Source organism: Solea solea, chromosome 10, assembly GCF_958295425.1.
Source record: "Solea solea chromosome 10, fSolSol10.1, whole genome shotgun sequence".
NCBI classification, from domain to species: domain Eukaryota; kingdom Metazoa; phylum Chordata; class Actinopteri; order Pleuronectiformes; family Soleidae; genus Solea; species Solea solea.
In genome coordinates this window covers 7,928,199-7,950,107 of record NC_081143.1, presented here as the reverse complement: position 1 = coordinate 7,950,107, position 21,909 = coordinate 7,928,199, and the positions used below count along the sequence as shown (strand labels likewise).

The 21,909-nt window shown below is 39.0% G+C and overlaps 1 protein-coding gene across 4 annotated transcripts in view; it reads right to left on the bottom strand.

Moving 5' to 3' along the window:
- Positions 1–93: 93 nt before the first annotated feature.
- LOC131467439 (proto-oncogene vav-like) overlaps positions 94–21,909 on the bottom strand; it is a 30,175-nt gene continuing 8,359 nt past the window's right edge. The window contains exons 2-31 of one of the 4 annotated variants that reach the window (XM_058641351.1): positions 20,040–20,216; positions 18,422–18,683; positions 17,970–18,065; positions 17,756–17,872; positions 14,728–14,844; positions 13,363–13,421; positions 12,944–13,009; positions 10,979–11,087; positions 9,790–9,885; positions 9,636–9,704; positions 9,432–9,535; positions 9,232–9,331; positions 7,996–8,091; positions 7,833–7,901; positions 7,650–7,736; positions 7,472–7,557; positions 7,236–7,371; positions 7,012–7,121; positions 6,026–6,127; positions 5,834–5,928; positions 5,721–5,737; positions 5,575–5,599; positions 4,926–5,062; positions 3,334–3,399; positions 3,056–3,087; positions 1,913–2,023; positions 1,317–1,404; positions 1,067–1,196; positions 419–570; positions 94–328 (exon numbers count right to left, since the gene is read on the bottom strand). In XM_058641351.1, coding sequence (XP_058497334.1) covers positions 275–328; positions 419–570; positions 1,067–1,196; positions 1,317–1,404; positions 1,913–2,023; positions 3,056–3,087; positions 3,334–3,399; positions 4,926–5,062; positions 5,575–5,599; positions 5,721–5,737; positions 5,834–5,928; positions 6,026–6,127; positions 7,012–7,121; positions 7,236–7,371; positions 7,472–7,557; positions 7,650–7,736; positions 7,833–7,901; positions 7,996–8,091; positions 9,232–9,331; positions 9,432–9,535; positions 9,636–9,704; positions 9,790–9,885; positions 10,979–11,087; positions 12,944–13,009; positions 13,363–13,421; positions 14,728–14,844; positions 17,756–17,872; positions 17,970–18,056 — 2,517 coding nt within the window. In that variant the 5' untranslated portion in view covers positions 18,057–18,065; positions 18,422–18,683; positions 20,040–20,216 and the 3' untranslated portion in view covers positions 94–274. The remainder of the gene's footprint in view (positions 329–418; positions 571–1,066; positions 1,197–1,316; positions 1,405–1,912; positions 2,024–3,055; positions 3,088–3,333; positions 3,400–4,925; positions 5,063–5,574; positions 5,600–5,720; positions 5,738–5,833; positions 5,929–6,025; positions 6,128–7,011; positions 7,122–7,235; positions 7,372–7,471; positions 7,558–7,649; positions 7,737–7,832; positions 7,902–7,995; positions 8,092–9,231; positions 9,332–9,431; positions 9,536–9,635; positions 9,705–9,789; positions 9,886–10,978; positions 11,088–12,943; positions 13,010–13,362; positions 13,422–14,727; positions 14,845–17,755; positions 17,873–17,969; positions 18,066–18,421; positions 18,684–20,039; positions 20,217–21,909) is intronic. The other 3 variants (XM_058641354.1, XM_058641352.1, XM_058641353.1) reach the window with 3 other exon arrangements.

The window sequence follows — 21,909 nt, the reverse complement described above, 5'->3', positions numbered from 1 at the left end:
ACAAACTTGAGTTTATAATTGGCTGACGATGCAGGCTCTTATTGTAACATAGTGATAATCATAAATTTGAATGTGACACCGTTGATGTTGGAGGGAAAAAATAGTTTTATTCACATCACTAGACACACATTAGATCACAGGTAACAGCTTTTCTCTCATACACACACAGACACTTTTGCATATGGGTATTTGGAATCAGTGGAAACCACGTGTCATGTATTGTAGATGCCTACTCAGACACTGTGGGTCCTTTCTCATCTTCTCTGGAGCCACGTCAGCAGTAGTCAGAATAATCCTCCTCCACATAATTGGCTGGAAACAATCCCACCTGGACACACAGAGGAGGAGACGTGCAGATTTTAGGACCAGTAACCGTCTTATTTTATTTTATTCATTTTCATGTTTGCTAATTCCTCACCCGGCCGTACACTTCTCCTCTCCACCAGCCACTGTGACCTTTCTTGGAGATGATCTTGATGGTGTCTCCCTCTCGCAGCGACAGCTCTGAGCGGTCCCTCGCTGAAAAGTCGTACCTGGCCCTCGCTACGCCAAAACTCTTCATGCTGGCGCCTGTCAGACAGAGAAACCCACGTTTCAGCGGCTAAGCTTTAAAGAAATTTGCTGAGAATTAGATGAGAAGATCAATTCCACTCTTGTCTGTATTTTAAATATGAAGCTGCAGCCAGGAAACGGTTTGCTTAGCATAAAGCCGGGAAACACCAGACACTTTTTTTCCTCCACATGATTTATCTGCATGTGATGTTTTGTATTTAGTAGAGCTATCAAATTATTCCTTTCTTTCTTTATTTCTTTGGTTGCATATGCCACACTGTGTGCCAACTAGCGTGTCTGATACAGGTATCACAAACTCATTTTAGACGTTTTAACAACACATTTGTGCCATTTCATGTCATTTAAAAGACATAATTGTCCAACTGTGTAACAAATATTCTTCCTTAATGAAAAAATAAACAGCCCACAACATGACTCGGCTGATGTCATGCTGTTGCTCATTTGAAACATGGAAACTTTTTGATTTTTTGATTTATGCTGACAGTCAGTGTACCTGGTGTGGTATTCTGCGTGTTGTTAGAGGAGTTGCTTTGCTCGGGTTGTTTATAAGGCATCCGCAGGGTGGTGTCCACATCCTTGAAATACTCCTTCAGGGAGTTTTTCTGGTAAAACTGAATCAACTCCTAACACAGGGTGACAGATTCAGAGGAGGAAAGTGGGTTAGTTTGAAATCCACAGTGCAAGAAGAAATGTGAATGTGTGAGTCTTATCAGAATTTGGCCAGATGATGGCATTAAACTTACAACTAAGCCCTTGAATGCTTTCTTATCATTGATGCGGAACAGGCCTTCAGTGGTCGTGATCTTAATGTGTCTGATGTCCATGTTGAACCTTGCGACAGCAGGGAGAGAGAAAAAGAGAGACAGCTTTGACAGCTGAACGTGGATCTGCTTTTCTCATAAGAAGGAAAATAGATTTTCATCACTTCTGCATTCACGGCGTTTCCTATGACACTGGCTGAATAAAACAAGCACTAATAACGAGCAGTAATAGCACTCAGGTTTTCCTGGTTTCAAGAGGAAGTGAAAATTGAGCTCAGCAATTTACCAAAGCTTAGCTCAGACCGATATTTAACATGGCAGTTTTTAATGTAATGACATCAAGTCTAGGTTTACATCAGGAAAAGTGGGGCTGCAGCAGATAACTGCAGTTTATATTCTTGATCAATTGATTTATCATTTAGTCATTAAAAACTGCTGTGTTAAATCTTGGTCTGAGCTAAGCTTGTTTAGCAGTTAGGAGACAAATTGTTATATAAATATCCAAGACCGTTGTGTCCAAGTTGTGGGTATATAAAAGTAAAACAGTGCTTCGTATTGATGAAGTGATGAAAGCTTACTTGATGCTAATGGCAAACTCTCCGCCATCTTTCTGCCGCACAAGGAAGGTTCCATCAGAGCGCGACATGAGCAGGTTTTTCGCCGCGGTTCTGTCCATGTTCCCCGCAAACCTTGAGTCACAGTGACAATCACAACCGTTTCTTTTTGCTTTGACAAACTAAGGAACTGCTGACATTACACAGACAAACTCACCCGCTAATAACTCACTAATGTGTAACATCAAGTCCTGACTTTATGAGCCTCTAATAATGGTTTTGACTAACATTATGCAGCAAATGTGGCTAAAATGGCCAATAAATATCACGTTTTTACAGACACCCACTTATCATCTATGATTATTACACTACCCATTAATAAGACTATATTATACTATACAGCTGTGTACACATACAGTCAGATTTTCTAATCACTAATTCACTTGTATCTGTTCATAAATAATACAACTGCAAACTCTTGTATAGGTTTATAACTTCATGGAAGCGTGCCGTGAACCATTTATTAATCCTCCAGTTATCCTGAAATTTACCAACATCTTTGATCCTTGGGATTTTCCCAGGTTTTTTTTTTGGTTAATAGCATATTTGGCCATATAACCGCCCCTTAAACATCCACTATACCTACATAAAATGTCACTGGTTGACCTAAAGTTGAAAAGACAGATCTGTTTAATAACTTTATAATATATTTAAGTACAGATTTGAGTTATTATATATATTATTTAGTTGTTTCATTCAGGAGGATTAACTTTTTGTAAATGCTAAATTGAGGTTACACTGAGTATTTTAGAATTAGTAAATTAAGCTGTTCAGAGTGTCATTCTAAATATTATCACTAGATGGTGCCAAAGTAATACATTTGCAAGACCCACACATAATACCAGTTTGTTTTTCGATTTAAATCACCTCTTATCATGTGGATTCTGACTGTATGAGTGAAAAATAACAAAAAGGAATATATAAAAAACATGATGTAACACTTAAGCATCAGTATCTGCTTCTGTTTCTGTGGCACAGTTATTCGCTGTGTGAACTTTCAGCTGTTCCTGTGTCAGTGTTGCAGTGTACAGTAACACAGGAAGAGACATTGCTGCGGTGGTTTGATGTGCAAGTAAATAAAAAAAAAAAGTTCCTCCTCATACTCACCAGTTGAAACCAGACAAGTCAGCGGTCAGCCTCTGTTAGAGAGTCAGATCACACGCTGGTTAGACACAACACTTTGTAAAAGTCTAAGGTGACTGCTCTTCACTTCCTGACACTGCTAATGTTAGTTTCAGTACAACAAACTGGTTGACAGTTTGCGCAAGATGAACATGAAACCAAATACTCTTTTGTTTGATTCTCTTTTTCAATGTTTACATTTATGGATAGTGAGGGTGTAAATGCTGTGGAGCAGCTCATGTTGGCTGGTGGATCGTACTCACAGCGACGTATGGCTGCACCTTTTGGCACGGGAACCATCCCATTTGACCCATACTTAGGTTTCTTCCCTGAATGACACACACAGAATGGACCAAGCAGTCATTACAACATGTGAATGAAACAAGTGACTCAGTTACAGATGTACACACAAGATCTGAGGCAATTCACACAACACTGTATGCACAGATTACTGAGGAAATCTGGAATAATCCTGTGCAGTGACAACAAAAGACGACTCGTGGCTGGAGATTAGATGAGGGATTGTGTGAATCCTGAGTGTTTGTACTGTATGTGAAGATTTGTGCAAACTGTTTGTTTGGGAGTAAAAGCTTCACTCACTACACACCGGGCTCTACTTCAACACTGTTACACATTTTGGATGTTTTGTCTTGTTTACTCCAAACACTTCACATTTCTTATGGGGTCTTTCATTTCAGTAACATTTAAAGTCCACTTTATCGTTCCAATAATCCCAGTGACATAGGCTTTTTATTGTCACAGTTTCACAATTAGACACAACAAATGAATAAAGTTGACTTTATTTGGTGCAGCTGCTTGAAATGTAGTAAAGAAAAAACTTAGTTACTAAACAAATTACTGTGCTCTTCAAATATATATCCACTGATTTACTTTCTACTTCTACGTTTATTGGATTACATTATCATTACTGTAATGACAGTGAAGGTGCTGTCAGTGATGTCAACTTTTGGCCAACTTCCTGTCTGTTGCCACTGTTACTCTCCTTATTACATCACCTCCTGAGCACGTTTGGTAAGAAGGGAGGGGACAGCCATTTAATAACGGACTTTTTATGGAGTTCTGACTCCTAGTAAAAGATACAGTTTTCAGGGACATTGGAAAGCATTCTTCAATATCCAATTCTCATTGGTCATAAACCATATTCACTCCTGAGTGAAATGACTCTGCAATGCACGTGGGTTTTCATCAGCTTTGGCTCAGATCGGCATTCGTGTGAACACGAGACAAGACACAGGTGAACATGATAACAAGAGCCTTCCTGTGTGGGTTTTTCCCGGGTCCCAGTGTCCAATTAGGCAAATTGGACACTCTAAATTGACCCTAGGAGTGAGTGTGAGTGTGGATGGTTGATTGTCTCTATGTGGCCCTGGGATGGACTGGCGACCTGTCCAGGGCAGGGCGTACCCCGCCTTTCACCCCATGTCAGCTGAGATTGGCACCATTAAGGATAAAGTGGTAGAAGATGGATGGATGTTTTTTCAGAAAACAATGTCACTGGATTCTGCATGACTTTGTCGTTTTTGTGAACATAAGCAAATAATCTAAAGAAGTCTGATCAACCCCAGGACTTTGGAACAGACATTAGGGTTTGATTTACTTTCCACAGCAAAACCACAGCAAAAGAAGCAGATAGACTGACAGACCCGGTTGGACATGAGGGAGGAAGACGGAAACAAATTGCAGAGAGGGAAAAAAAGACGTTGTAGACAATAAAAAAAAAGGTGAGAGCATTTCAACACCTACATGTTAACAACGGGAAGAAAAAGGTTTGCCCCCCCTTCCTCACTTTTCCAAATACAGACTGTATTTGCCCAAATATGATCTGTAATGTTACCTCCCACCACGACAGGTCAGCATCAGCCCGGGTCAGCTCAATGATATCACCTTTGTAAAGGTGAAGAGGTTGGCCGAAGCCAACCGGAGGCGGAGGCAAACCATAATACTCTTGACACACCTCCATTTTAGGAAATCCTGAAAGCAACAGCAAGAATTAGAGAGGCAGAATATTTAATTTACTCAATCAATCAAACTTTATTTGCGCAGCATTTTTCGTACATGGCAATGCAACTCAATGTGTTTCACAGGATAAAAACATGATGAAAGAAAGCAAACCCCCGCCCGACAACTGTTTAAGCCGACAAATGGCTGCCATTATCTATTAAAAACAGCAATGGAGAAGTGAAGAAGTGAGGAAAAGAAGAAGTAAGAAGTAAGGGAGAGAAGGAAGTGAGGAAAAGGAGAGAGGAAAGGAAGTGAAGAGGTGAGGATCAGAATAAGTAAGAAGTAAGGGGGAGAAGGAAGTGAGGAAAAGGAGTGAAGAAAGGAAGTGATGAAAAGCTATTATGGAACTCATAAACGTCCGTAAGGGAAAACACTGAAGACTAAAATACTAATGTGTGAAACGAGGTAAAGGAGAAAGTGGTGAAGTGGTAGCATCTTAAAAAAAATTTACTTTTTGACTTATTCAATTATAAATTCCTTACCAATACTGGAGTGTCCTGAGGATCTCTGTGAGGATAGGTCAAAAAAAAGAAAAAGTGGACTTAATTTCCCTAAAGTTTTAATATATTTACTCAAAGTTATCCATCACTGCTACAAGAAAGACAAATGTCTAAGATGTAGTTTTTACCTTCTTGCCAGTATGATCTGCAATTTCAAACAGACAGCCAATGTAAAATGTGAAAATGACATGAAAACATAATGATTATGCATCTAAACACATCCACCAGCCTGTGAACACACCTGAGTTTCGTCCACAGGCAGGTACTCTGCCTAAACACTCCTTATGTGCAGCCATTTTACAGCGAGTGCAGCGATAGCCCTGGAAAAATATACCCCTGTAGACAGATGGAGAGCGAGTCTCAGCAGACAGTTCTTTGATGGTTTTACTTTGAAAATGAGATTTAAAAAGTGGCTTGTGAGTCAGTCAAGTACCTCAGGAGCATTGAGCAGGCTTTGCAGGAGGTGGTATCATCAAAGCAGTGCATCTGGAAGTCATGGTTGTTGGCTGTGGAATTCTCCGGACACAAATTTGACCTGCAACCATTGAAGCATGAGGACATTTTGAATAAAACCAAGCCAAACAATCGCAAAGCTGGTGTCTACATGTTAGGAGGTGGACTTTGGTGGGAGTCACACACTTTAGCAGTGTTCAGGAGACTGAAGACACCAACAGTAGCAGCAACACAGTGCAGATTTGATGTCAAGCAACGTAGGATTATGTCCAACAAGTTTGAACCATAAAACCATAAATGACAAACAGCTGCAGCTGAATGTGTTTACTTCAGCTTTTTAAATTGCACATCGTAACATTTTAAATAGAATTAAAATATGATATTTTATTGAAGTTAAGATGCCAGCTTAAATGTGTAACAGGAGTTTTTGGCCACAGTGGGAAAAAAAACCCACCATCACTTAAGTTAAATTCACCCGGCAGAAATTAACAATTAAAATAGATCTGAAGCAATTATATTATCTTATCAAATGTTTACAGTCAACAATTTTTCAACTGACCACCAGTTAGTTGTCTGCACTTTGACGCTGTTCATGTGACACATAGTCAAAAGACTGATTTAATAACGACACAAAATAAATGAATAAATCAACTGAATTTACTCACAGTGCAAATGACCCAGGATTAGATTAGATTATAAAGCCCCGAGCTGGGGGTAGCACTGTGAGTGATTTCCTTTCACATTACTACATATTATTATTAATATAAAATGTTCTGAAGAATAAATTATCTTAAAGGCCTAGTGTGTAAACATTAGGTGGATTTATGTTAATTTGGCAGAAATTTAAAAGCCATTCATTGGCAAATAATCACCCAACCCATGCAAATAGATGGTTTGTAATCTGAGGTCTTGTTTGTGACTGTTAAAATAGTGATTGTGTTAGTATGAGTGTGTGTGTTAACTCACAGAGCCATCTGAAACTGCTCCAGCCACTTCTTCTTTAGTTCTCTTGTTTTGAAGAATAAATCATATCCACACCTCCCATAACAGTCCAGCAGGAGGAACAGATAAGACCACTGCTCACACATGAACACAAACGCGCACACACACACGGTCAGTCAAATGTCTTATATTATGCATCATCTGCTGCAATAAAGTGTTGCAGAGTGAAGGCGGCGGAGGAGAAAAACCTTTTTATTGTCCTTCTCTCCTGCGATTTCATCTCGTATCTGGTAGTGCTGTAGTTCAATGATCTCCTTCAACTCAAAAGTCTCTCCCCCTTTCTTCTTACACACAAACATGGCTTTGTCAAACAGGAATGCATACCTGACAACCAGCACAATTTGCACAGATTCAAGAGCAGGTCAGACACATGGCATCAACACAACACATGGAAGATTTACAGAGAGGCATAAACTACACACACCTGTCCTGTTTGGACTTTTTCTCTGAGCTGCTGATCTTCAGCTCTCCATCAATCTTTGGGCGACCGTAGAGAGCAAGAGACTGAGACTGAAGGGAAGAGGAAAGAAGAATGAATAAACACAAATAATGGCAAAAAAAAAAGAGGTATATAATGTATATTTTAAAACAAAAATGGTTACCATGTTTTCTATGGACAACTGGAAGGTGGTGATCTGTCTTATGATCTCATTGTCTCGCTTCACCTCGTTCACACACTGTGCCAAGTCCTGGAAACACATGGAGACCAACGGATGAGGGTGTAAATGTTGTAAATAATAGGTCAGTAATTGACATAATAAACACAAATACACAAACACACTCACTCTCATGGCATCAAGAGCTGTGCGTAGGTTGTCCTTGTCTGTTGGGTCAGTGGTGTGTTTCACCAGCTCCTGCACACACAAAGATAACAAATTCAATGTGTAGTTGCCGTGTAAACCACACTGACAAAATATAACAAGATGTAATGCAAGTACACACACACACCTGTAACAGCAGGTGATATTTGAGGACCCTCTGCAAAGGGACCATGAGTAAGTCTCGCAGAGAAAAGCGTCCACTGTTTGCTCTCTTTGAACACTCCTGAAGAGAAAAGAGAAGGAAGTGAACATTTGTGCCAAACCACAGTCATACCATAAGGATGCTGTGTGGTCGAATCAACACTCCTGTCAGTATCTCCTAATGACCAAATATAGTACTTTAAGAACACAATGTGGTCTCACGTTGCTACCAAAAAGTGGTGGCAGGAACCACCATCTATCTATAAATGTCTAAATGCATGGAACATCTGTCTGTCTGTCTAACTGTTAATTGCACAATTCAATTGTATTTGTATAGTGCTGATTCATATCATATCAGAGAAACCCAACAGGAACACAATGAGCAAGCACTTGGCAACAGTGGAGAGAAAAAAATGCCTTTTAACAGGAAGAAATATCTGACAGAAGCAGCCTCGGTCAGTCATAACTGCCCGATCGGTGACTTGACAAGCTTCAAATTTGGCAGGTGACTTTCACTAAGAGTGCCAGTGAGTACAGTGCCAAGTTTGGCGGCGGTTGGATGAGAAATACAAGAGATATCGGTAGAAATTGCCTGAAATCGCTGCTTTCACCCCATTTCACAGAGCACACACCCACCACAGTATAGAAAAATCAATACATCTCAGCACTTCCAGATAAATATAACACTCAATAGAATAAAACACAGCAGTTGAGAAAAACAAACACACTTCAGCCCTGGGCCTTCCTCAATTTTTACTTACAGCTCTCGGGACCAAGGCCTGGGGCTCAAACATGTTTGTTTCTCTCTGCTGCTGTGTCATCTTATTTATCTGCAAGTGTCAATGATCCTTTTACTTTTTAATCACAAGGCAGTTTAATGGTGGTGGTAAATTTCTCTAATACTTCTTCTTACATAATACTCAATTTAGAAACAAGACCATGGGTGGCCATCATTTGTTATGCATAAAAACTGCTTTTTTTTTAGCCTTAGGTTAATATTAACAGATGTTTTAAAACACAATGACTTCTTCTATAAGAGCTTGTGTGCCATTCAAGCTCATCAATTATTTGTTGTAGTACCATATTTGGCCACCAGGATAAACTGGCAGTAAGAAGTGCAGTTTTCAGTAAGGACAAAAAGTCGGATTTCAGTGACTATCAATCCTCCATTTTACGTCAGTCATGGAGCATCTGTTAAAATAAACGGAGCCCATCTCCTCACCTCCAGTTTCATTTTGATATCCTCCCTCGAAATCGAAAGCTTGTCGAGGTGTTTTGTCGCCGTTTCCACCTCGCTACAGTAGCGGCCATACAGTAAGAGTCTGAGGGGGTTGGGAACATTAAACCATTTTATCGTGCACGTGTTTCTCTAATGTTACTGTTGAACAGAAAACACAACTGTGTGCGCGTCATGTACTGTACCTCTCCTTGTAGCTCAGAAACACCTGGTAGAGATTCTTTGCTTCATAATGTAGGATGGAGGTCCTGACCTCTTCCAAAAGCTGACGATGGGTAACAGCTAAATCCTACATACACACAAATAACAAAAAAAAGCACTGACAAGGTTAATATTTGAACTCCATCCTGCAACATGTGACGAGATGTGAGGGTAATCTCCTTCTTTACCTCTATGTTGATGAAGATACTGTCGATGTCTTGATCCTGGAGAAACCTCTCAAGTGGTTTCATAAAGTGCTGCTCAAAGAGAAGATGTGGTTTGTGCGGGTCTGGGTCTTTACTGCATCAATCCTCTCTGGTCACTCTGAGGATGTGTGCTCACCTGTAATATAGATTCCAGTGTATCTGTGTATTTCTCTTCCGTCTGTCGGATCTCCTGAAGGCAGCACTCTCGTTTGTCTACGCCTGTTTTCTGTTGCTGCACAAACACAAACAAAAGCAAATTAAAAGGTGGGGTATGCAGAGATTTATCTGTTTCATGATTTGTCGCACTACAATTTGCCTCAACTTGTATCTTGCAGTCGGCAGGCTTTTCAAAACAGAGTCTTTCTTCTTCTGATTGTGTCAGGAAGATAATTTCTGCTGCCTGGGTCTTATTTACATGCATTGAAATCCATGGAAATTAAACATATTTGAAAAAGCCATGTGGGTTATTCTAAAAGATGACTCATACCTCCATTTAGTTATAGTTTTTTTATCCTATCAGATTAAGCATCAATGATGATTAACAATAAAGGGGATTGATATATATTTTTTCTACTACAAAAATAATTTCTTTTTATTTTATTTTAATTTCTGTTCAAACCGTGGTGGCAAATAGGACGGTTTATCAATCCCCGGCACTTACATTTTCAAAGTTTTAAGTACATTTTGATTGACAGCTTTTTAAAAGCCTGAACCCGTTTACAGCCCGACATTATTCAAATGTGGGCACACGCACAGCTCTTTTGCCTTTTGTCAAGAATGTGTCATTTATACATTTATAGGCCACTTGGAAGTTGGAACAAAGAAATAAATGAAGTCCTCTGTTAACATCGTAACATCTCAGCACTCTAAAATGAAAAAATTATAGAAATTAAGCCTGAACCCGACCAAACCCATCGGGTCCCAATCGGGTTTGGGCAAAGATCTTCAGCTCTACTCCATGTCTTCTTGGCTGTGCAGGGGATTTTCAGGGGAAGTTGCATTTCCCTCGAGCTGCAGCTAACAATCATTTTCAGAATCTATTAATAATTTCCCCGATTAATCAAGTATTTGAAATGCTGAAAGATGTTAATCACCGTTTAAACCAAACATGACAAACAAGTGATGATGGTCTCAAATGTCTTGTTTTGTCCTCAAACCAAAATTAATGAAACAAAATTTGTTTTATGGAACAAAGAAACCAGAACAATTCATATTTTTCTGAAAAATCTGAAATCTTGTTTTAATTATTGAAAAAACACCAATAAGTGATTATCAAAATAGCTGCCAATTTGAGTTATTGATTAATTAATGTGAACCACACTCACAGTTTCAGGATGCTCATCCGTCCTCATCAAGTCTTCATAGATCTCATCCCCTTCGTTCTCCTCATCCTCCACAAAGTCGTACAAGTCGTCATCTTCTTCCACTGTGTCACTGATACACATGGCACACACTTATACACCATATATTCACACATTTACCTTTTGTTTGTATTGATAAAATTCTAAATTCTATTACTTGCAGTAGGCATGTACTGTGTTAGCAAGGCCGCTCAGCACCACTCCAGTCAGATTTGCTTTGATTAATGCTGGATGCCTAACTAACAAGAGCTCTGTTTTAAAGCAACCATATGGAAACTCTATTGCCCTCCAGAGAAATTTTGAGCATTTACCAATTATACTGCCAGTATCTCAACATGATTTACTGCTTTTCCCACTCTTTTCATAGCTACTCCACTTAGGATACTACATTGATTTCCATTCATCCATTCAACAAAGCATTAGCACTAATCTTAGTTATAACCAGATAATGCCTAACCTTAACCTTAACCTGACCACAATTCAAATCTTAGCCCTAAACTTAGGGTTTAGTCTCCACGAGGACTACTGAAAGTAACAAATACAAGTACACACAGAGAGAGAGCTCTTTGCCTTCTGCCATGCAAAACCTTAGATTATTGTTTCTTCAGTCATATGTGATGTGTATCTGTCTTTTAACACAGCATTACTTGTCCAGGAACACATACAGGCATGTAGTCGGGCAGTTGTTAAAAAAGCACTTGATTTGATTTGTCTAATGGCAGAGCACAAGTTTTCAATATGACAAAAATATTTCCATTTAATTGTGAGAAGCCATAATTGAATAAACAGTCCGACTCAGTGTCCAGGTTGATTTTTGAGAACACACTTCTAAAACTTTTCATGGTCTCAGCCGTATCATTTCACTAGTGCTATGTACATGTCGTGCTTCCCCCTTGCTTCCACCAGTCAGTCGTGACATATGCATCACACTCCTGTGTGCAGTAAGAAAACTGCTATACTGAGTAAGACAGAGAGAGCTGTGTGGACCTGAGAAACTCATTTGACAATGGTTTGAATGCCGCAGACATTTGTTTATATTTAAGCGTTGTGCACTACAGCTTTCGTGGTACCTTCCTGTCACACCACAAGGAAGATTTGGATGTCATGTGTAAAAAAGAATCCGCACTTTTAGGACAGTAGCGGCTGCTGGTCTTTGAAACAGTGGAAGCTCATTTCAGGTCCAGTTATTTATACATAAACTCTGCAAGCGAACAACTAGAACATGGAAATGCAATAATTATCCATCCATCCATCAATTATCTAGCGCTGTATCCTCCACCGGAGGGTCGCAGGGGTGCTGTGCCAATCTCAGCTGACATAGGGTGCTAGGCGGGGTACACCCTGGACAGTTCAACGCGATGACTATGCAAAACTGAATTGCTATAATAGTGTTTTTATTTACAGTGTATATGTACAAACGGAAATGGTCTATATCGCCGAGCAAATAACACACAAAGACTAGCTATTTGTTTGACTTCCCTCGCAAAATCCACACAGGACTGAGGCAGAAAAGGCTCCACTGTTGTTGATGTTTCTGTAACGCTGTCAATCAAACACTGGTTCCGCCTTTCAGACAGTTCCTCCAATCATCATGCAGAAATCCAGCATCCACGCCTGCCCACTGCTCCACTGACTCCCGGAGAAGCTGAGCTTCCGTGGAAGTGACATTTTTGCTGCATTTGTCCAATCACCGTCAAGCTCACCGCAGTGAAAAAAAACCTATTCTATGTCATCCCATAGAGAACAGTTGATGCTGAACGAACTAGTGTACACATTCTAATCGTGTTCTAGTGCATGTTTAGTACTGAAATGGAAATACAACACATATTTGACAACATTTCAGAGGAAGCTGAGCTTCCCTTGTCTGTTCTAGGACTGTTCCAGGTCTTTAAGTTTAACATTGAGTAAATTTGAAGATAAATTTCTCACTCTATCTTGTCAGACAGGCCGCTGTAGATCTCATCATCAGGAGCACATTCTTCCAAAGGAAAAGGCCTGTGAGGGTGGAACAAGTAGGGAGAAAGTATGTAGGGAGATTCACAAGACCATGAAAAATGTTTAAGTAATTACGTCCAACCCGCCAATTTAACATTCAAGCAGTAAATTAACATTTAATACATTTTGCCTTACAAACCACAACACAGTTTTCAACATATGCACAGTGAGAAACAAATAAGGAATGACAGTTTTAATAATAATAAAATATGTGTTCAAATAAAAGGTTTAAAAGCTACTGTATATTGATAAACATTTATAAATCATGATTTCAAATACATTAAAGTGTTGTAAATTTATTATGGAATTGCTAAATAAGACTGTTATTGACTGCATTAATGCATACTACTTACTGGAATCCTCTTTGTATGGCAATGGATGAATGAGACAACGTGGACAGAGTGTCTATAACCTGTGACACAGACACATTAAGAGTTATGTTGTGGATATACAGTATATCACAATAAAGAGTGGATTCACATCTAATGCAGAGTAATTCTCCTGTGCTTCCACTTTGTTAGACTCTTTGAAGTGAGAACTGCAGTATTACCATGAGTGATGTGACCAGAATCCTCTCACCTCAGTTTAAACTGATCACTCACGTGTCAATGAGTGTGAATTTCTGCCATTTAGTGAACGTTATTCTCGGCAGAGTGGTTGAACGAGAACTAGCGAAACTAAAAATCAATCAAGTTTCAGTTCCTCGATTCTTATTTATCTTTCCCGCTACATTCAAGTTCAGCTTTTTCATTTTACTCAACAAGACAACACCTACACCCCAGATTATTCAACTGATTATTTTCTTTCAGAGTAACGGATACAAATAAGGAGGGCCCCTTTCGATGGCACATATAAATGATATAAAATAAACTGTCTGTGCATCTCTGTTAGAGCTGCTGAACGTTCTTCATGCTTTTATTCCAAGTCAGAAAAATGAAGAAAACTGTAACAAGAAGTGAAAGAAATTAATAGACTGATTTACATCAATCTAATAAGTCTGGAAAACAAGTATGACATTGGGAGAAATGTGTTTGTTGATGTTTTTGATGACTTTTTAGCTCTTGCTCAAAATCATTTGAATGGGTCACAGTCTTTTAACAAAGAGAATGGAGCCTCTATCATTTCCACTCTACACCAGAATCTCTGTCCTTGCACTGTGTATATTTGGTTGAGTGGGTAGAAGGAGAAGAGTTTAACTTATTTATTTAACTCAGTTCAATAGTGCTGAACTGAGGTCAGATAAAAAGAAAACTGCTTTCAGAGCGATGTGCAGCAACAGCACATCCAACTAATGAAAAACAGTGTTGCGTTGAGTAAAATTTAATTTCAAGACTTGTACTTCAGTGAGTTACAACCAATTGTTTTTGTTAACCTGTTTAAAGATCGGTATGCTGTTGGCACTGCTCTGAAACCAGATCACAGAGTTAAAAAGTGACAGAAACACACTGTGACACACCGCAATCTAAGTAAACTAAAGTGCTGTAGAGGCACTGCACCGAAAGTGAAAGAATATTGTGAAATTCTGGATTCGTAAGTTCACTGAGCCACTTCAAATACTGAGTCACCACGTTACTTCCTGTAAGGTCTGTGTGGGAGTCTGCAAACTGCAGGGCTTCTGACTTCTGCCATGATGGCTGACATAAGAGCGCACCATGTGTTTCAGACCAACAAACAGAATAAATAAGACAAATCGATACAGACAGACAGACGGGCCTTACCTTTGCAAAGTCTCGAACATCAAACAGGTCAAAGGCCTCAAACAGTTCACTCTTTTTCATGTGAAACCTCACTTGGCAAACTCCCAGGAATGTCCGGATATTTTTTAGGCACAGAAACTAAACATGAACACACACATAAATCAGGAATCACAAATATGCCCAAGAGCACTTTGCAATCAGAAAAACAACCGGAAAACTCCCAAAAGCCCCTATGTTAATTAATTATTAAAAACAATTACAATAATTCAACAATGTGTGTTGTAGTGTGTCATAGATAGAAAAAATGCTGCTTGTCCACTGAATTTAATGATTTTGTGTTTTTTTATTGTCGGTCAGTTACCACTTTGACATTTTTAATTAAGCTGTCAGTTACTTAAAAAACTAATGAATCTCAGGCAACAAGAGTAAATGTTTACCTTTAGCAAGATAACAGTGTTAAAAGAAAAAGAAAAAAACTACATACTATTGATTACCAATGGCCAACGTTCATACAACTTTTCCAAGGTCAAATTCAAGCACATTCAAGGTTTTCTAGCACATGGAATATCAGCATAGAAATATATACATACTGAAAATATCACATTAAAAGAGATGATGTTATGTTTATGATAGCAGAATAATTGCAGAATATTCAATGCTTGTTACTGCAAACATTGAATCTGTCAGTTACGTGCGACTCGATGAAGTCACACGACCTCCTGAAGTTCAAATCAAGCATGAGCACTTCAGAAACCCGTCAATCCACTGGGACTTATTTTATTTCTCCATATAATATGCAAACTATTTAGCCAGACAGCTAATTGTTGTGAAGGAACAACAGTCAAGCACTTTGATCTATAATTCAAGCACTTTTCAAACCATAAGAATGCAACATGCACCCATAAGAACCCTAAATGACACTAACTGACTTCATTTTAGAGATTTAATGTAGGAACTACAGGAGAAACTACAGACAACCGAGCAGAGTAAGACTAACATGCTCTCTCTCTCCCTCTCTCTCTCTCTCTCTCTCTCTCTCTCTCCCCCTCTTTCTGTCTGTCTCACAAAATGGGGAACTCTAATTTGAAAGAAAGGGGAAATGCTGAGCTTTGGCCGATACAGCTGCACACATCACATCACATCACATCCCATCTCTCACATGTCAAACGCAGGCACATGTCAGTCCCTGCAACAGAAACTCAAGGTATAGCAAACCTTATTGTGAGAGAACAGGGAACATCCTTGACTTATGTAATGTCGTGTGTGTGTGTGTGTGTGGGGGGGGGGGGCAGGACACGTCAGAGTGGACTCCTGCCTTCTGTTAATCACCGGATGTTTCTTAACCGCCCTCGACCACATAGGATTTCCCAGAGTTTCATGGTGCACATGTTAAAGCACATTAGCTCATGCACTCACATGCACTTAAGACATCATGGGGAGTCCGATCAGATATGATTCAAGGACTTCCCTCGAGAAGTTTGGACCAACTTCATGACAGCCCGTCACTTCCTTGATTTATACTCTCATTCTGTCATTCTCAAATCGTTCCCCTTTTTTTTAATTAACAACTTTTGCACTCATATGTGGAATTATATGTCAACATCTAGCGAGAAGATACAGGTCATGATCAAAGCAATAAAACTAAGAATTATTTAATATAAGAAAGATAATAATCTTCTCCTACAATGCTATGGCTCAAAAAGTGTTTCTTCAAAGCTGAGATAGATTTGGTCCTCTATAAGCCTTGCTTTCACTATGTTTTTGCTATGTTTGTGTTTTATTGTGGAAAAATCAGGACTCAATTTAAAGCACAAGAAGACTGTGTAACTCCTTACCAAAACAATGAAGACAATATCATTCATCTATTATCTTTTATAATATAAGACAACAATCGTTAGTACCATCGCAAGTACCCACATGTCCAAGTATAAACAATAATACCCAATAATAAGGTTTTCTGTTGCCTTCTTAAAAATTATTTGATTTCAGCTCTTTCTTTCACTACCTAGTAGGGCTAAACCATTTTCACAATATTTCTTAAAGCCAAAATGTGTGTCAAATTACCATTTTAGATTAAATATTGTCCTGGCCTATACACATCATGTTCTACAGACTGAAGAAAACATCTTTCTTTCTCACAGATCTGCACAAGTATCACACACTAATCATTTAAAATGTTATATAAATGAAAATAAGAACAATTATGTAAAAGTTACCATTCCCACTCATATTGCAAACCATATCGCAATTTGAGTAAAAAATAATCGCAATTAGATATTTATGCAAAATCGCTCAGCCCTAATACCTGCTGCTTCCAATTAGGTGAAAAATGTAAATATTTCCGAAGGACACCAATGCTCAAGTAGAAATGAGTGGACGCCAGTGTGATTGACCTAATTGTGATTCTAAAGGCTTTTGGATGGGAGTTCAGATTATTTGGAGGGTGGGGGTGGAGTGGCTCAGTGGTTAAGACCGGTACCCTGTGTGCAAAAGACATCATGGTCGCAATGTTCGCATTCAACTCCACCCCTGGCTGATTGTACTCAATTCCATTGTAAGTCACTTTGGATAAAAGCGTCTGCTAAATGACATGTAATGTAATATTTTGGGAGACGTCTTGACCGGTTGCTACTTGTTGCTTACAAATGTGCAAAACTACCCGCTTCTGCAGGGAAATCAGTGGAAACCTGACATCACTTTCAATGTTTCGAGTGCATGTTCCGTCTCCCTCCACACTAGAGTCACCTTGGCGACATTTCATGCACTGATTATTTAACATTACATGGAAAAATCAACTTTTTAGGAATCAATAAACAATTACATTGCATATTACATGATTTGTTGTAGGGCCCTCTGGTTGTTTTGTCTATTCTTCTTACCCATCATACCCTCCAATCTCAACACGTACTGTGAGATGTGGACAGATACAGAGTATTTTCCTATCTTACTGCCTCAGATGATTCAATACTGGCAGCTATGGAAATGTCCTATGGAAATAGAGCAGGAAAAGGTTTGTGTGTGTGTGTGTGTGTGTGTGTGCACATCTTACCTGAGACATCTGTGGGCGCAGGTTGATCTCTCTCAAGTTGACAGCCTGTGGCAGCAGGTTGTTGAGTAACTGGCAGAGCAGCACACCATCTCTCAGAGCCTGAGCCAGATCACACACCTTCCACAGCACACACACACACATTATAATTCAAGAACCAAGACAGGATGTGTGTCCATGTGCAGGTGTGTACATGTATGTGCCACAGCTGATCTACCTGTGCGCCCTCCCATGTGACCCGGTGGTTCTCAGGAAGAACTCTGCACTCAATCAGCCACATCGCACACTGCCGCCACAACTCCATCTTTCCTTTCTGAGTGAGACAGACGGAGAGTTAGATGCAACAATATTCAGTGACAAGTGATCACAATGGCTCTAGTCACAATAAGCCACCAACATCTGTCTGGTATACCGTACACTGAATTGCACTTGTATGTATTCACTGAGTGAATTTACACATTTAAAACAGTCATCGCAGATTCTAACAGCATTTGAAGCAGCTAACTAGATACTGCACATTGAAATTAATGTTCCATTTTATTTTTAAGTCAGTCCGACACCAACTCAGTTACCATCTCTGTCTCTCCCATAAAATATCATTGTAACACAGTAAAATCAAGGAATGGTAACTTTATAGATGCATGTTAATATGGGATGGTGAGGCCTTACCTTCAGCAGCTTCTCCAGGCGCTTCTATGTCTTTCGTTCACTTCTCTGTCTGCCTTTCATGGTCTCATTTTCAGACTTGGGCGCTCTCGCTCTGCTTTTCTTCCGTAGTGGGTGTTCTGCAGAGCTGCACTGTGTTGAAGGCTTTTAACTTCATTGCCACAACTTCCTTTTTCCTCTGACGCACCCTCTCTCCTCTCTCTCTGACACACACACAGAACTGATGCTGTTATGAGTGGTGCGAAGTGATAAAACACAGCATGCTCTGTAAGTGGATGTAATCACAATAACATAACAATTTACACTTTATTTGTTTTTAATTTTGTTGTGTTTTGTGACTTTGAGAATTACACAAGAATTCCACTTGGGCAAATGGCAAAGTGAATGAATAGTTGAAAACGATTTGTCAATGTGTACATGAGACAAGACAGGAGTGAGTGTGTATAGTACAGTATATGAGTTTATTTAAAGACACATTTTGAGGTTGTTTTGAGGTCATTTAACATCATTAAACAGCTGCTTGCCTTGCACCAAGATGTCATGTTTCTACCACATGTTTGAATTTACAGTGTAAAATCTTTAAAATTAAACAATATCAACGTGATTTGTACATTAATTGTGTTGTTTATATTTACTGACAGTCACTTCCCCCAAATCACAAACTTACAAAGATAAATCTACCACAATACCTCATGGTGTTCACATACTTGCCAACACACTGATTTACAATGTAATACAGACTATTGATGACTGGTGTAAGTGTTGTTGAACAGCACCCACTGTTGTTGCAAGAGGAAATTACAGGATTATTCTACTATATAAACTACTTTTCAATATGTTGATGTTTCACTTGAACATGGTAAAATACAGTAAGTAGAGAGAATTCAAAAGGTCTATTGAAGTGACTCTGAGATGAAACTCATGCACCATCAACAGCATCAACAATCTGATTAATTCAACTTAATACTGGGGTAGGCAACATATTTTTTGTGGAATAATTCCATATCACTGTTTAGCATAAAGTAAATCCAGACATCTGAGAGAGAACTGGACTTCTGTACCTTGTTTAGGTTCTATTTCTAGACTTGAAAATCTGACCTGTGACAGGAGAATGAGACCAATCAGAAGGTGGGTTTTCATTAACCTGCATTTTTGCACATTTTCGATTTGCACATAAAAACGTGTGTTATTTTTTGTTTTTGTAAAACTTCTGGCGTATTGATAAAAGGTTTATGCGATTGTGTGCAATGGAAGCAGTAACTGTGAATAAAAGACAAGAATAAAATTGCGGAAACTACATACAGCAAGTATGAGGGGAATATATGGACTGGTGAGGAAACCACAACATTCCTCGACTTGGTGTAAGGAGCAAAATTTTCTACAACAAATGAATGCAGCAATGAAATTCCATCATATATGAACAGCAAGTTGCCCTCTTTATTTACATCATTATCTTTTGATAATTATCTTTACTTCACAGCAGCTGATGGTAACACAGATACATTTGCAATTCATTTTATGGATTTTTTCAAAAGATTGGGTCATCTGCATCTGCAACATGGATGTATTACACAAAATGGCTGCCAGACAGCAAAAGATAATTTCTATGAAAGTTGCTCACCTGGCAAAAAAGTTTGACTTCGTTTATTTTTGTGTTGTGCGACCCCAAGATTGTGTGCAGCAGTGTTACAGCCATCATGCCTCTGGCGTATGTAAACGAGCCAACCACATCCTTAGACTCCTTCATAAACAGCAAGACTTGCCCAAGAATTCCTCAGCTCCACTCCGATCATGTACCCTAGGATATACAATAGACAACAGTTTGAGAAACATGGCACTTTGCGGTATTTCATACGTGTATCAGGTATTTTTGTCCCCTCTCCACCCAAATAAAGTTAATCTGGAGCCGCAAAACCCATTTCACTCATAAAATTAAGATAACATCACATATAAAGTTTTCTATACAGATATACTTAATATAAATGAACGATAGCTTGTTGCTTTTACGAAATTGAAGAACTACAAAAAGAAAACATTTTATTGCTTTTCATACACAACCTTTTATCAAGTGGAGAAAAAACTACTTTGAAATGAAACACAGAATTACGTAGACCTAGTCCTTCCATTGTTTGTGGAAAATGTATGAAATTAAAACACACTTCGACATAAATAAAGCAATATTTGGATTTCATGTACTATAGTTCAAGCTTGAGAAATATTGTCTGACATAAGTATGTGGATCCAAAGATGGCGAAGACTACAAATGGCTTCCCATATTTGAAACACAAGTTTCATCAGGTTTGGGTTGGTTTTCAATATCACATTTGACGTAGACCGCTGATGTGATGCACAAAATATTCAGTTTTATTTACCGTCTTGATCACTGAATAAGGTGTTCACTTTGAAATATGTCCATGTCTTGAGATGTTGAGTATTTTTTGTGCCATATCCAGTTGTTATGATATATCTATGGTGTGTCCTCAGGACTGAGAGCCTGGTTCCCAAAACACATTTTAGGATTTTAACAATATCTAACAACATAGGTGTGAGACTGATCACTCAACTATTTTTTTAGCTATCCTGCCAACTGCCGCTTCAAGTTTGGAATTAGACAATGTGTGTGTTTTGCTTTCATCCAGCACTGAGTGACAGTTTCATTTCTCATGCTCTGTCGTCACACTCAAGGACACTGTCAGGACATGTGCCTGCTGGAGTAAGGAACGATGGATTGAAGGTGTATTGTGTGTCCATATAGCAGATTAACTCGCAGGAGACAGATCTGGGACACGTTTTAAAATGGACTAGTTCAAAATGAGACTGTGGATGCAGAAATATTATAACCCACAGAATGCATTAAACTCCAACAATACTATCACTCATTACCTGCAACACACTATACGCCTGGCCTAATAATAACTCTCCCTAATACAGAATAAACAAAGCTCCAGAATTAAAAGAGACAGTCTGACGTGTGGTTGTATGAGACACTGACACATGTCCAGCATCTTATATACCGTTTACCGCTTTGTTCAACTCCTACACCTAGAACCTGTAGGAGACCAGTAAGTGTGCCAGTCGCATGACAAAAGACTCACCAAATAAAAAGTACACCAGCTTAAGGGACTTTGTGTTTGCACCATTGAAAAGCCTTTTCTGCCTGGAAACTGAAGTTTGTGTCAGTTTGTAAACTGCTCCCTCAAATCTTCCACACCATAGTCCATTAAGAAAATCTGCATTTTTAGCTTGCAGTGACACAGGAGCTGTTAATGTACTGATGCCACATTGGGTAACTTTGTTTTACTCTGAATGACCGACATTAAAGCTACAAAATAATACATTTGAACTTACTGATGGAGCCAGCAGAGGATCAACTCTTGAGTGCCATGATGTCACTGATTTTCTCCCTTTAATACAGTGAGTCTCAAATTTAGTAAATTGCCCTCTATGTGTCAAATTGCCAGAGTACCCCTTGAATCACCTTGAGAAAAAAG